Source organism: Halichoeres trimaculatus, unplaced genomic scaffold (assembly GCF_033239565.1).
Source record: "Halichoeres trimaculatus isolate MK-OKI-2021-1 unplaced genomic scaffold, fHalTri1.1 fHalTri1_scaffold_10, whole genome shotgun sequence".
NCBI lineage: Eukaryota > Metazoa > Chordata > Actinopteri > Labriformes > Labridae > Halichoeres > Halichoeres trimaculatus.
In genome coordinates this window covers 10,650,353-10,666,883 of record NW_027437187.1, presented here as the reverse complement: position 1 = coordinate 10,666,883, position 16,531 = coordinate 10,650,353, and the positions used below count along the sequence as shown (strand labels likewise).

The following is a 16,531-nucleotide window of genomic DNA, read 5'->3' as shown; positions in this document are numbered from 1 at the left end:
ATACAGGAGACATGATAAATGTACATACTGACTTGAAATATGCAGCAGGTTCAATCTGTTTTGTAATAAACCAGGTATTCTTGATCCTGCTCCAGATTGCGTCATGTGGTGTAGACTTTTAATTGGCACACCCTTATCCCCAACTTCTTGAGTCACTCAGCGAGATAGTGGTTTGGCATTTTTTCCTTACACAGGCAGTGGTCCAGCTCAATAGATGTTTTTGGATGTTATTAGTCAGTCAGGTAAACATCTTTCTGATGGAAATGTTCGTGGTGTTGTTGTTCTTATGTTGCTAATACTGTTTGTGTGTTGGTTGCAGAAGACAGCAACAGACAGGAATCCATTTTTGCAGTTGCCCTGTCAACAACTACTCCCCAAAACAAAACTAAATTAGATCTTAAGTGTCGTCTCTTCTGCTGCAGACCCTGTTCTTTTATCAAACAGTATATCATGAACAGGTATGGCCTGTTTTTGTTATCTCACTTGAGGTTCAATGTAGATGTGTTTCAGTTATTTATCTTGACAGGATGTGTAATGTTTTCTCTTTTTTTAAGTTTGTTGTTCTCCAATATTTCCAAAGTGTTTTTTTAAAGTGTAATCTCAATTTAAAGTCTGCACATGAAATGAAACTTACTTAAGTATAACACAGCCAGACCCACTGGGAGGCGCCGTCCAGAAGACCTGTATTCTTGTTCGTCTCCGAGGCGTGCTTTCTGTCACAGCAGGGGCACAGTTGGTCATGAACTGTGTGTCCTCTTCATCAATAATCTGGAAACAAAACAAAAAGGAGTATGTCATATTTTGTTCATTACTGCTAAGAGAATGACAGTGCTGGAGAATGTCCAGAGAGTTTTCTTAAACATTTGGTAACCTGATTACAAACAATTGGTGACAATTTTATGACATGATTGCTCATCATAGTCAGTTTCATAAAATTCTTACCAAATTGTATGACCTTGACCTTTCTGCCTCTCTTTTTTGCTACCGTTGTGTTTATGCAAAGAGATTTCTCCTGTTTTATCATGCACACATCATGTGTATTACCCTATCATACCTCCTGCAGTGATATGTCTCACAGCAGATCAAACCTTTTCATCATTTGCTCAAATACAAAAAGGTAATTTATAAAGAACTTTTAATAGCCATTCACTGTTATGTTCTACTGAATCACATCAGTGACACCAGCTTGAGGCAAAAGCACATTTCTGGGCAGAGTCTTTCAAGGGAGGTCCTTGATAATTTAAGTATTGTGTATCTAGACATGTTGAGTCTTCACAGATACTGTGAGACACTTAAAGACAATACACATATGCCAACTTAGCCAATCACCTTGAAGCTTATGTTTTTTAGCTGCCTCTACACAACAATAGCCAAGACCCAAAACCAAGGCCTACATCTCTTTCTCTCTGATAAGACATTAACAAGGAAGAAAAGACCATTTTACCTTTTCTTTCCTGCAAATTTCATTGAACTCATTGTAAAGGTGAAAGTTCATGAATTTTTAGTTCCTGGTAAAACATTCAACTTTCAGTTAATTTCAGATTACCATTTGATGCTTTTCTGGTGAGAAGGTTTTGACACATTTATAATATGTAATTCTCTGACTTTCTTTTGTTTGAAGAAGGAGGTGTCACAAAAGTTGCACAGGTATTTGTATAACTAAACAAGGGTGCATCCATGACTTGATATCCACTGACTATGTTCAGCTGAAGGTCTCCAGTTTTCAGGGTCGCTCTTTAAACTGTAACACCTGGAGTTGACAGAGACACATTCAAAGAAGGCAACTGTTTAGGAGTTATTAAACCAAATCAGTCATAGCTGGGTGTGATCTATAGACTGTTAAATAAATAGACATGTTTCATCTATATAGAGGCTTTTAGCCTCTTCATTGATAGCTATAGGGCGCCCGCCTGTCAACCAGCTGAACTGTGCCTCTGATTCAGGTCAAAGTGAAGCCACTTTTTGTACCAGGCTGTAAACATGTTTACTTGTGCTGTGAAAATAGCTTTTTTTGGTGTGGCGTGTGTGTGGTTTCAGAGCCAGTCTAGAGTGGACACTTAATGAACTGCAGGTTTCAGCACTTCCACGTTGCCTCGTGTTTTAGACCGGAGGTTGCTGCTTGGTGTGATCTTATTATTGACAGAAGGGGAAATAAAAACAATCAGAAACATTCAGCTTGCAGGCCTCGCATTCCACAGGTCCTGGTCATCTGGAAAGTTCTACCACCCAAAGTAGGGCTGTTAATTTTTTTACCCCTAAGAACTTAGTTTATACCCTAGTTCCTTCAGTTTAAAAGCACATAGTTTAAGGTAAAGTTCCTGTGGTCGAAAAACGCCTTTTGTGAATTAGACCTAGAGATGGAGCCGATGGTTGAGACAAATGATGACAAATGTTTTTGCTACAAGCAGAAAAACTCCATCATCCAATGTCCTTAAACCACAGTCGACCAAATGTCGGTCCAGCAGCTGCTGTTTCGAGAGAAAAAGTCAACCGGTCACAGCAAGGCAAGGAAAGAGCAGATAGAAAAGAGGTCATTGTAAGAGACATATACAGGGTGGGCCATAAGTTGCCGTACTGTTTTGAAAACACATATTTATATGTGTTTTCCACTGTTGATGTTGACTAGCATGAGCACAGTTGAAGTTATGTTTGTAATGGTGTTGGTGATACGTTCCTTGAGATGATTTATATCTCTATCTTCATCGGATACACCGTGGCCTTAATAAATATGTGTTTTCAAAACAATATATAAATAAAAATGGTTGTCTAACATAAAATATGTATTTTTCCTATGTACACTGTAAACCCCAAGTTCAAATTACTCCATTGGACTAAGCTATGAAGACTTAAAATTAGTTAGTAAATTCAATTTACTCAAATGTCTGAGTTTTCAGTGTTGAAAATGAGTAGATTTAACTTTTGTTACTGTTTAAGTAAGCACAACTTAAAATCATTAGTTTGTGACTGCGTTTTGTAACCATGAGTGATGAGGGGATTCAGTCGATATGAGACTCTGCTGAACTTCTAGACGTGCAGCAGTGGCACAGGTTCTCTGTGCTCCACATTACACGGACTGCTTGTCTGTGCATCACAGCATAGACCAGCTGTCTGTGCTCCTTGTGGCATCTATCAGCTGTCCATGCTCTATGGGGTGTGGACTGACTGTGTCAAAAATAATTAAATTTATTGTTTTACATTTTCAAAATTAGCCAAAATAGCATGATAGTGTCGTCAAAATTTTCATTTATAAATATAACAACAGTGTGTGCCTGAATATTAACATTCAGGCACACACTGTAAAAGTCTGTAGGTACAGGATCCTGTGCCGTGGAGCGCAGACTACCAGTCAGTGACGTGGGGCTCAGACAACCTGTGCCCCCTGAGGAACAATATTTCAATGTACAGCAGGGTCTCATATCTACTGCCTTCCCTCCTCACTCACGGTTTCTAAAGTTATGAAATTAGAGCTGATTTTTGTTGTGACGGTGTTTGTAACCATGAGTGAGGAGGGAACCCTGTGGATATGAGACCCATCTGTAGTTTAAAATGATATTACATTTAGTTGTTCAGATCTGCTTCAAGTTTTTATTAATACATTTACTTAATTCACAAGGAAAATTTATTAAAATCACATCTTTCATTTTTGAGGAAGGTCAACTAATTTTGTTTTACAGTGATATGAAACATTTTTAAACATAACTTAATATTTCAATTTGTAACAAAAAAGCATCAGGTTTATTTGATTAAAGACATTCAGTAGAAAGATTTTCCATAATAATCATCACTACTTAAGATGTTGAGTTAAATTAACCTATTTCATAACTTAGTCTTTTTTTAAGGTAACCGGTTTACGAGCATTTTTCAAGTAAACTCAACTTATCAGGGTTTACAGTGTTTGGAAACTTATGGCCCACCCAGTAGAGACAAGTGTATCTAAACGTGTCTAGACTGATCACATTTAAATTTTCAAAGATCTGCTATGGTGATCATTCTGTAGGAATGTAATAAAAATTGTAAAAACAATGCAATATTTTGTCTTAATGTTTGCTTTTAGCTCTGACAATATGTTTTTTCTGTTTACCACGTGTTAAAGGAAATAATCTAACCATCAGCTGGTGGAAAAGACCATCAATCAGTCAGGGAAGCTGCAATCAAGTTGACATCATTCCATCCTTGCACTTCCTTTATACAATTTTATAGAAAGCCATCTAAGCTCAGTCATTGCTGTTATTTGATTTAGGTTTTGCACTGTAAATTAGTTGGGTGTTTTTACTCCAAACTTAAGTCAGATTTCCAGCCAATCTGTGCAGAAAAAGATTATATCTCATGTCTGCTCATCTCTTCCCTTATCCAAACAAGCTCCACTTGTCTCCCAGAGCAATAACACTTTGCTAGCCAAGATAAATATGAGGCAGGTCCCACACTTATACAAGAAGGGCTGGGAAAAACACACATGCAGAGGATCACGTACACCCACATGCTTAGTCCATGTACACACTCAAGTACACATTTTTAAGAAGACACCGGCTGAAAGCTTAGTCTGAGACAGTTGATCACACAGAAATGTAAAAGGAAATTAAAGTTTTCTAAGGTCAGACACAAACTCATTTCTATCCTCAAAGAGCAACTTTCCTTTTTTCTACTCTTTACCTCCAGTGTGCAACATATTGAAATGACACTGAGTGTTAAGAGCTTTGATCAGTAACCAGACTGGAAAGAAACATGCCATGTTAAGTTAGTTAACCATTATCGTAGGAAAAAAGGACAGCAGCTCTCAGTTGTGGTGTTTTAGTGAAACAGCAGGCGGGCACATTCCAGGACAAGTGCCAAAAACAACCCCATACCAGAGAGCAAGACCAGAGAACAGCCATGTGAGGGACCAAAACTGGGTTCACTTGGCTCTTATGCTCCTGCACAATAACAATGATGACATGCGAGAACAGCTAGTTAACTTCCCCTTAGGATTGTAAATTGCTGTATTATTTGTTTTTTGTTTTTTTTTAAGAAAAACAAATATACCAACATCTTTGATGGCCGAAGATTTATAAAGTTTGATGTACTAAGTTTGTGGTATTAAAAACAACAGATGCCAGACATGCCATGTCTCCTCTTCTCATATTTTGCACACAAAAGACATCTTACTAATGTAAATAGGTTTGTTTTGAAACAATTCTAAAATATTTCTGTACATAATTTCTTTAAAATATACTAACTACTTAAAATGCAAAAAGCGGTCTTTCATCTCATAAAACCATTTCAAAAATATTCTCAGATGAATTAAATCCTGAAAAACCCAGATGTTGTTTTGACAGCTGTCTGTCTCTAACCTAAAAGCTAAACTACACAAAACGCGCAAAAAGAGATTATGTTCTAACGGATCGCAAAATCAGATTGTGAACAATTATGTTTAGGCTTTGCTCACACTCTTCCAGCTTTGTCTTGCTGCCTGTTTCATGTTCTTTGTCTCACCACTTACTCTGCTGGGAATCTGAGATTGAGACTGTGAGCAACAATTCAAACTGAGCTGCCACATGGAAGCGATTCCTGCAGGCAAACAGTTCTGAGATTAGAGATGGGTACCAAATTATGTACTTTTATAGGTGCTGACAAAATTCTGTCTGTACTGATTCAGGTTAAATCAAACGGTACCATGTTTAGGTACCTGAACGCATCCTTGTGACTGTGAGGGAGTGGAAGAGTGGGTGATTTTCCATGCCGGACATGAACACAGCATTGCAAGTTTATATATTGAGAAATAAATTTGTTAAATCAAAAAACTTTTATATTCTATCATTAAACAAATTAATATTTAATACACATGAACACACAAAAAAAACAAAAATTGGTACCCCTGAGTGCCGATACTGATTGCCTGGAAGCGCGTATCATTTCCAATGTCAAAGGTACCCATCCCTAACTTAATCCTCAGTGGTCAGCAGAGAACACATCGTCTTCTATCTTCACTTCATAAAATAAACCAGTTTTTGATTTCTAGGGATGGGTACCTTTCACATTTGAAACTAGACAGTACTGATGCCCAGGACCTGGCAATCAGTACTGGTACTTAATAGTACCAATTATCAGTACTTTTGTGTATTTATGTGGAAAAAATTTTAATGTGTTTAATAATAAAATCTATTTTTTTCAATTTAACATATTTATTTGTCATATGAAATTGCAACGATGTGTTCATGTTCAGTATGAAAAATCAACTACTCCTCCACTCCTTCACAGCTAAGGATGCGTTTAGGTACCTAAACATTGCACTGTTTGATTTTACGTGAATCAGTGCTCTGTACTACAGATAGAATTCAGTGGCTCCCTATATAAGTGCCTTATTCTGTACCCATCACCATTGATCACTGATTTACTTACTCATTGATTTACTTACTTGTTGACTTAAAAAATGTTTAAAAGCTATTAAGCAAAAACCTTTTTACTGCCTTTTCTATTTATTCCTGAGTCAGGACTTCATGTATTTCACGACTAATACATTACAAATTAAGGATTTTGCCATTATCAAAACATTTAAACACAAAGGGACTGATGTCTGGCTTGTGTATCATAGTAGTGAAGTAGTGAACAGTGAAACGGAAGTTTCTCTTTTGTGTTCAGTCCAAATCTTTGTTAATCTTTTTGCTCTGCCTTCAGCGTTCCTCTTGTCTCTTCTGTACCAAAGTAGCAACCAATTTCTTCTCCACCACAATGAGATCAGTTGTTCTCTCAGTGGTACAGTGCATCTGTCAGCAACATCCCCTTAAACCTCAACATCTAAGCTGACATCTCACAGTTATTATGCATCAGTTCCATCTGTCTCCTACATGTGTGAACATCCTTACCTGGAACTGGCCTGCGTAGTCGTCATCAGTGGTGCCTTCTCTGCCCTCTTTCAGTGCAATTAGGGTGAAACCTCTGAAATAAGCAGGGCTGGCTGCCACGAGGACCACTAAAACAAGAGGAGACTATGTTTAATTCTCAAAGACCATTGACACACAAAAAAAAAAAAGATCATGTCAAATGATGCAGGACCACCCTGGATGATGTAACAGTAAGCCTTAAGGTCTTTCTGTTGTCAATACTGGAGAGAGAATGCACAGGCTAAGAATCGTATACAAGGACACAAGAGGAGCCCAACAATGTGTGCAGGAAGGGGAGCACCATTCATTCAGCTAACATTGTATTAGAATTTATGTCCTTAAAAGACAAATCTTAAGTCACCCCTGAAACGTGGTTGCTGGTGTCACTATAAGTTGGTTTCAAACAGTGAACTTGCATGCCAGATCTTGCTGTTGACATTTTAACTTGGGTTCATGAAGTTCAGCTTCACAAGGAAATTGTTTTATTTGGTCAGATTATCATGGGATATCCTCAGGGACCAAGCCTTTGTCAGAACAACAGCATGCATGGTGCTTTATTTTGTAAAACAATCCTGTAATGCACTCAGATTTATTTAAGTTTATTAATTAAAAACATCAGAAACAGGTTGGTGGTTAAAACTTGTAAAGATGTGTGTGGATGTGTGTCAGCCTAAATGTTTCCTCTTGAAACTTAAACCACAAGGAAGGCTGGGGAGTTTAGATTTGCAGGGGTCAGCTTAATTGGAGCCAGATCTTGGAGTGTGTTGTGTCTAGTTTAATGCAGGAAGACCAAAAGGAAGTGAATATAGGTCAAACATCAAAGCTCCAAGAAGAGGTAAACTGACTTTTGAAAATGAGTCCTGTCAACATCAGTCCTTTCCCTTTTTTGCTTTCCCATCACTACCAGGGTTTGGTTGGAGGTAGTTTTAAATAACTTTAAATCACAGAGTGCCCGTGTCTACTTTATGCACTTTTATCAAACAGTGTAGAAAACTCTACCTCTGTACTTGTGACCAGGCTGGTAGGTCTCTGCGTCACCCTCGACTCTGAGCCTGAACTCATGGTGGCCATCCTTCCGGGTCCCCAGGGTTTGTGCCCGAAGTATCCGCCCGCAGTACCCGTCCGTCCTGCTTTCGAGAGGCTCCTCAACGAAAGCGACGGCATTGCACACAAAGCTCGAGAGAACATAGTGCAAAAGCAGCAAATGTATAAACATTCCCATTGTGGAGCCAAGAGGAGAGCGCCGGGGCAGTTTGGTCAAACCAGCAGAGGGTCGGCTTCAGCTCCTTCCCAGGAACTCTGAACGAACTGGAGCAGGGGCAGAGTCAGTTGTGATGGCGAAGCAGATGAGCCGAGTTCATCCTGAGTTGTGTCCCAGTTTCACAGCGAGTGAAGGAGCGAGTGAAAGCAGCATCTGCTGCCGTTTCCGTGATGAGGATCTGTGGAGCAGCAGCGTCTTAACACACGCGGATGTCTCTTTGACATAGACCGAGGGAAATTCCATGGAGACTCGTGCAGCCCCCCGCGCGCGCACATGCACGCACGTGCACACGGGGATAAAAACTCAACAACTGGCAGCAAATGACTTCCCCCTCCTTAAGTAAACAGCTGAGATTAGGAGACAAATCCTTGAAAAATCACTTTATCGTTTTCATACTTACAACCCCCAATCTCCAGGGGGTGTCATCAGAGGATTTGTCCATAAGTTCAGCCAAGGGTTTATTATTCCCCACATCACTGCACTTTTTTAACCATATCCTCAAGTTTTAGGTGACTGGATATTTCCTGAAATGCTGGGTTTAATGTTGAGTTTTAGCATTTTAAATTACTTGAAGACATAACCTAAAGCTGAATATTTTTAAAATCCCTTTAGTTCTTATTCAGCTCTACTGGCACTTTTGGGGTCCTCCTTAAGTTTGCTTGAGATATCAGTGCTACCTCTCCTCGACTCCAGTGACCCATGCCTTCCTTTACATGTAAAGCATGTCTGCATCAATAATAAACATCCCATAAAAGAGCTTATTCAAATAAACTTACACCACTCAAATTTGCTTTTAAATTTCTCTCTGTTTATCCACATGCTCCGGTCTTACCAAACAGGAAACAGTCGGAGCTGGAGGTGGTTAAAGTAAACAGGATTTCTGTGTGATGTATCCCATCTGTCTGCAGAAGTGGATCACGTCATGATCCAACCCTTGTTCCACATACCGAGTCAAAACAACTCAAGGACCTTCTGAATGAAAACAGCCTGTCTTAAAACCAAAACATTCACCAACGCACATATTTTAATAGATTAGAACAATGTGGAAAAATTTCTATAATTTCACCCAAAAAGTGAAACTCTTGTAAAAAGAAGTTAAGTGGAATATTTTAAGCATTTATTTCCTTTAAAAGTGGGGATTACTGTTAATGAACAAAATTTTGTATCTCATAAGATTCATAAGCTCAGTCCTGGACCCTGTGGAGGTGGAGGCTGGCTGAACAGGAGGATGATGGACAAGCTGTCATCATCTGTTTTCTTATGGACCTTTTTGCACTTTCTATAAACTTTCTTACTTTTGTTTTCTTGATAGCTGCTGTGACTTCAATTTTGTTGTACTTGTTACGATGTCAATAAAATTCTGTTCTGTTCTGTTCTATTCTATTCTATTCTATTCTATTCTATTCTATTCTATTCTATTCCATTCTATTATATTATATTATATTATATTATATTATATTATATTATATTATATTATATTATATTATATTATATTATAAATTAAAATATTGTGATAAAGGTCATTGCTGTAAACTAATGGTGTCACAGACTAATCAGCTGATTCACTAAAAACACCTGCAAAGGTTTGACCATGATGGTCAGTTACACCATCATGGTGAAGACTGATGACTGACAGCCGTCTAGAAGTGGACAACTTCTGTTGTCATTGACAAACTCCATGAGGAAACTAAAAAACAAAAGATTATTAGTAAAGAAACTGACTGCTAACAGAGTGCTGTATCCAAGCAGATCACTAGAAATGGAAATTTAAAGGCCAAAGAGCACAGGTGTGAAATATAAAAAGTGAATCAAAACAGCACAGAAAGTACAGTGCAAAATGAAACTGATAGAGCAGAAATTAATAAAAGAAAAGTCAGTCAGTAACAGCACAATGGCAGACAGTGCACAAAGGCTGGAAACTTTCAACTAAACTGATGAAATAGTTTCAAAAGACTACTAACGCAAATGGATAGTGATCAAACTAACAAGAGCAAATGTTTCAACAGAGCCATTGAAGTAGGCTTAATACTAAGTGAGTAATGTAATCATCATTTTTAGCACTTAAACTAAATTTTATCATTTCATTAAAAAAAAAAAAGTTTTCACTCTTTCTATTCAGAAAAATTCAGTTTTCCATTTTTTCTCGTATTAGTTCACAGGATGGACCTGCCCCTACCAATGTGGCCACTGTGCTGACGTATTGCAGCAGCAGCATCTAAACATGTATGGGCATAGGTGAACCAGGACATTGTTTTGCTCAACAACAGAGGCTTCCTTTTTCATCAAAGAGCCTGTGACCTCTGTTCCATGTCTCAGTGAAATTATGTGTTTCTTTCCTCCTCTGGTTTCACAATCAGTGTACTGACGCCTCTCCAATGCTGCTGGTAACTTTCAGAGACAGAACATATTTATTAGTCCCACTCTAAATCCAGTCGTCCATGTCAGGATTGCGTACCTTGGTATTCCAATGCTTTATCAGCAGTTTGAGACCCATTTCACTCCAAAACCCAAAAGACAAAGATGGAGTCCACTTCCTGGATCATTGCTAGTCAGAGTCCGTCATCAAAGTGAACCTGTTACCAGAGTTACTAATCCCTTTGCTATTATCAAACAAAGTACTGGAGTTAAGTAACAGTTGGCTGAGTGAGCTTATTTGGAGCAAATGAAGGCCTTGGCTTCAGATGTTGGACTTGCAGCTTCCAACCAACAGGAAGCTTGGATGGCAGCATGAAGTGTTACCAGCTGGTGTCTCACTGGGACTTGATAGCAGAATGGGTCGAGATGGCTCTGACTCCTCTTTGGTCAGTTCTTGGGAGTTGTCACGAACTTCCAGCACTTGGACATTCCAGAGGATGAAGAAAATGAAAATAATGAGAATACATCTAACTTACTGTGTGTAAAAGGGCATGAGCCTACCAATTTGTGACATTACCTGACAGAAAATCTACGGTCAACAGATCATGCGTGTGAGACTCACTAGTTTTCTCTTTTCAACTTCCTTTTCCCAACCCCCTCCTTATTTATTCAGTCTCTTGCTTTTTTTTTCTTTCACATGCTTCTTTTGCTCCCTTTCTCTTGTCTGAAGGCAGACCCACCTTGTGGCGACTTGTATGGGCTTGTAAAAATATTCAACTGTCCTGGATTCCTCTGTAAGAAACTGCAGGGGGAGAGAGTTTGTGTAGGAGGAGCTGCTTTGGATTGTTTTGGTTCCTGGACTGTTCACATTTGACAGTATTTCCTCTATGAAGGTTAATGGAGGCAGGATGGATCCATACCTTCATGATGTTTGCTCCAAATTCTGAGCAACCATCTGAAAAAAACTCATCAGACCAGGAAACGTTTTTCTAATCTTCTATTGTCCAGTTTTGGTGTTGCTGTGTGAATTGTAGCCTCAGTTTCCTGTTCTTAGCTGACAGGAGGGTCACCCGGTGTGGTCTTCTGCTGCTGTAGCCCATCTGCCTCAAGGTTGGACGTGTTGTGTGTTCAGAGATGCTCTTCTGCAGACCTCAGTTGTAACCAGTGGTTATTTGAGTTACTGTTGCCTTTCTATCAGCTACAACCAGTCTGTCCATTCTCCGCTGACCTCTGGCATCAACAAGGCATTAAGTCCCACAGAACTGCTGCTCTCTGGATATTTTCTCTTTCTGGTTCCACTCTCTGTAAACCCTAGAGATGGTTGTGTGGGAAAATCCAGTGGATCAGCAGTTTGTCAAACTCAGACCAACAACCATGCCATGGTCAAAGTCTCTTAGATCACCTTTCTTCTCCTTCCTGATGCTCAGTTTGAACTTCAGCAGCTCCTCTACATCACTTACTGTGAAAACTATGAATGTAGTGTGCCTGGAAAAGGGCTAAGGGTAAGGCCTCAGCTGTGTCTGTCTCCCTCTAGTGGCTGTGACCTGCTCTTACAGCCAGGCACAGAGACAACAGATCAGCCAGGCACACAAAAAGTAATGAAAATGAATAACATCACAAAGAAAAAAGATGAAAGCTGAGAATAGTTATTTAACTTTATTGATTAAATTCACCAAAAAGTTTTCTGCATAACTACATCTAACAGCATTCATTGTAATCGTCACTGTGATCTTACAATACCCTAGTGACGACAGTGTGACATCATTAGTGCCGCCATGATGTCACAGCATCATGACATGGCTTAAACGGCAGAAAAAAAATCTACTGACAGTCAGCTCATCAAAGAGACCATCGCCATTAAAAGCATCTCACAGCTACCCTTGTAAAGCACAAACATTTACATCAACTTAAAGCATAGCATCGAGTCTCTTTAAAATCACTGTTTAAAAACAACCCACCCACCCCTCTTCTGAAGGACCGATGAAATGATTTACAAAAGTGGAGGTGTGTCATTTTAGATATACATGATTGGTTCATACACTGAGCATGATTCAAAAATGAGATGTTTGCTGTAGGTCATTAATGATGCTGTTAGTGATTCAAAAACCACCGTAGCACCAGGTTCATAATGAGTCAGAGCTGTGATCTCATATCTTCACTTTCTTTCCATAAGTAAACAAAAGTTAAAAGGAGGACATATTTAAAACAATGTCTAAAAACTTGTCTTTGCAACATCCCACTTATAATTTTTATATATATATCTCTATAAATAGATTGTATTTTAAGCTAATGTTATCATGTTCGTGCTGTGACAGTTGTATGTGATTATGGATCAAACAGCAGCTGCTGTAAACCTTTGACGGCATACTGCGAATGGTTCGCATAAAACCTGGGATGTTCAGAGCCCAGATACTTCACATTTTGGTTTTGATGTGTGAAGGGGTCAAACATTTGTTATCTCAATTAGTTGATCTGGATGCATTGCACAAAACCCATAAACTCTCAACAGAAAGTTAAAACTGAAAATAAAACTTTCTGTTATTTTCTATAAAGTATTTATTATTGTCTATCATCTTGCAACAGAATTTTATAACAAATCTTAAAGTATTTTGAATATCAGAAGTATCAACCTGGTTAAATAAAAAAATATAGAAAAACAAGTCTTCAAGCTGGCATATTTTGTTTGGGGTTTAAAACTGTCAATTTCAAAATCTTGCAATCATTTTGTTGTAAAATTATCATTTCAACCTCTGCAGCCTTCTTTCTATCAGGCTGATGGCTTATTCTTCATTAGGTTTAACTTTGATTGTGCATATTAATAATTTACAGGCTGGTGAACTAAATCTACATATAATCCAGATGAATAGAGTCTGAATATTTTATAAAATAAAACATTATATTTGCATTGATTGTGCTGTTTGGTGCCAGAGTTTGGCCCCTTTATAAAAGTGTCATGTAAACCATACTTACAATTTATGTTAACATATCTATCTATGGTTATTCATTAATCCTCTGTTATAAGTTCAATAAAATGTAATCATACTTTTGGGCAGTTTTGCAAGTGTGTGCACTTATAGATTTCATAAACTTTCACTGTACATAGATTTTCAGTTAACCTCTGAAAAGATATGGATGAACTAATCTGAGACTATGACATTTGTTTTACAAAACAAAATGCATCATGGTTAAATAAAGAAATGTTAAATGAATATAAAGAATACTGTAAATCTAGGGTAGGTTCTTTTTCATGGTCCGTGCCTCTGTACTGTATGACACCATAAATATCTTTTTTTTTTTTTTTTACAATTATTTTCAGTTTCATTTGTCTGTTTCTGTGTTATTTTGCACAATTATGATACATATAATACTACAATGTGTGCATCCTTCAGAACGTTATGAAGATGTTAAAATCCATCATGAATGAAGCCAAAATAATAAAAAAAAGTACATGGGTATACAAGAGAATGTCAGTGAAGATCCCCACCCACAGTACTTGCATAATTTTCATCATTAAATCATCTGATATATACAGTTATACACATATATATCTGAGCCCAAGTTTCTGTGTAATAAAACCCCCACAGTCACATGACTGTGATCTTAATCCAGATTCTCCCTTTGCCCTACCCCCTTAGCTAGATTTGGACATTACAACACTGACATGATTAATTTCAAAGTCATGACTTTTCCCCAGATTTCCACAGAATATCCTTTGCTTTTTTTTTTCCTGTGAGTCTCTCTGGAGTCTGAACGTAGAGTTGTTTAGTTAGCCGGGGCATTTTGACACTTCATGTCAGTGACACTCCAACAGAGGGGCAAAACTGCATTGTAGGGCCGAGGGGCAGAATTTGGATTGATTACATGGAGCTTTCCTTTTATGTTAAAGATATAAAATAAGCCCAGAGTCAAATTCCTCGTACAGCAAAAAACAGTAGACAGCTTCTGAATAAAAAAAAAAAAATCCCCAAGAATACACTTGTTCACAAACTTTTATCAGACTTGAGTCAAACCAGAATTGAAATCAGTTCAAATCTTTTCATATATAAAGTCCAAGAATATGAAGCCCATTAGGCAACATAGGCAGAAAGATTAAAACTAAAGGGTTTCAGTGCACAGCAGATACCAACCAGAAGAAATGTTCTACTGATCAAGAGATTTTACTGAGTGAAAATAGGAGTTTCCCTTGTGCACAAGAAAGATTTTCCATGTCCATCTGAGCCCAACTAGTGCTTTACTGCTTATTTTCTTCAGTCTTAACTGAATTAAACATCGACTATGTGCAAGTGAAACTGTGATGTCCTCATGATGGAGTTCAAAGATTAAGCAGAGTTCAACCAACTCCTCTACTCAAAACACGTTGGCAGTAAGGCACTGGTTGGTCTCAGGTGCATACCTGGCAGGTTACTTTGCGCACACATTAGCCTGGGAGACTTTTTCATGAGCACACAAAATCTTCTAATCATGAGAAATTTCCTTGTGAGCATTGGCAAGTCTCTGGCACGTGCAAAAAAAAAAAAAAAATATATATATATATATATATATATAATAATGACAAAAAAACAATATAATCTAAGGGGCTCCATACAAAACTTTGCATGTATCACTCTGAGTAAGAAAGATTTCAATCAACAGATCTGACCCAGGTCTGCCAAATGTTTATCGTAAAATAAAAAACTTCATAATAAGCAGATGGACAGAATGTAGTGAGTACTTGTTGTTTTCATTGCTAAAGAAGAAAGAATATTAAACTTATTCTTTCAAAAAGAACATAAATGCTATCATAACCACACAAAACTAAGCCGCCGACTTCTCTGTCAAGAGAAAAGTATAATATTTATATATTTATATTTTTTGCCTTGAAATAAGTAAGTGAAGATAAACACTTACTTTATCATTTTTTTTGTACAAGAAACCATTGTTAATCCACAAAAGTAAAAGACGACATCCCACAAATATCCAAAAAATAAAACTGAGACAGCTCAAGACTTTTTTTTTTCTTTTTCATTACTTTTTTTGACTTCTGTTTAAAATACATATCAACTGGCTGTAGAAGGTTTACATTGTAATTGGGAGTCATCAAAAAAGCACAGTTTTAAGTCATTCCAGCAGTCCTGGCTTTATGGTGGACCTTAGGGGGAAAGTCCAGGATGGTCCAGTTCATTTCAGAGGACACGGAGAACACTGGCCATTGCTGGGGCACTGCTGTACAAAGAACACAGCGCTGTGCGCCTGTCGCTGCTGTGCAGATGGCTGTTACTGTATCGTGATTGCTGAGAAATAGTTGAAAGGGCAATCTTGTCCAGCTGCATGTCATGATGCACTGTGCTCACCCTGTTCATCCACACTGCCCACTGTGGTGTCACTGAGAGAGGCACAGCACAGTTTCATGCAGCTCGGCTGAGCACTGTTTGTTTCACAGTGTGAGTTAAAGCCTCTTGCTGTGTAAGCTCGGTCGTCACCTCAGACGAGGCTGCCTACACGGGGACGATGGTGATGATTAAGTGCCAGAAGCCAGAGGCTCAGGGAGCCAGAGAATACAACAATTCAGGGAGTTATGGATAAATTATGACGCGAGATTGAAGAAGTGAGGGGGCTTCTGGGGGAGGAGAAAGGCTTAAACTTAAGCAGGCAGAAAGGAAATAAACAAAGCTCAGGGCAGTGGAAAGAAGGAGAGCAGGGGACGATGAGGAGCCGACAGGAAGCAGCACACTAACAAATGAAAAGGCCCAGCCGAAGAACAGGAGTGATGATAAGTCCCGGGGAGGAGGTTCCCAGCTCATCAAAAGAGACATCTGGAGAAAGAGACAGTAAGCACACAGGACTGACCTGTTATGACACTGAAGAACTAGGCCCAGCTTTCTGCAGAGGATTGACTTTCAAAATTCATATTCAGATTTGTGTAAACTAAAAATGTAATCAATACATTTCTGTTGATTGATGTAATCCTCTGCACCCAACCTGAGACTAATATTAAAGACATTCTGGTTATTTAAGAGACGAGTTAGTTGTTGATAAATGAACAGCCTCTACAGTCACATCCTGCAGCTCTGCAGGTATA

At 38.4% G+C, this 16,531-nt stretch overlaps 2 protein-coding genes across 3 annotated transcripts in view; both read right to left on the bottom strand.

Annotated features, from left to right (window-relative positions):
• Window positions 1-8,399, bottom strand: part of spon1b (spondin 1b) — a 28,614-nt gene extending 20,215 nt beyond the window's left edge. The window contains exons 1-3 of the mRNA XM_074676960.1: window positions 7,857-8,399; window positions 6,840-6,946; window positions 635-768 (exon numbers count right to left, since the gene is read on the bottom strand). Coding sequence (XP_074533061.1) covers window positions 635-768; window positions 6,840-6,946; window positions 7,857-8,079 — 464 coding nt within the window. The 5' untranslated portion in view covers window positions 8,080-8,399. The remainder of the gene's footprint in view (window positions 1-634; window positions 769-6,839; window positions 6,947-7,856) is intronic.
• A 3,716-nt stretch (window positions 8,400-12,115) lies between these two features.
• kiaa1549la (KIAA1549-like a) overlaps window positions 12,116-16,531 on the bottom strand; it is a 50,781-nt gene continuing 46,365 nt past the window's right edge. For both annotated transcript variants that reach the window (XM_074677010.1, XM_074677011.1), the window contains one exon: window positions 12,116-16,265. The gene's annotated coding sequence lies outside the window, so the exon portion shown is untranslated. The remainder of the gene's footprint in view (window positions 16,266-16,531) is intronic.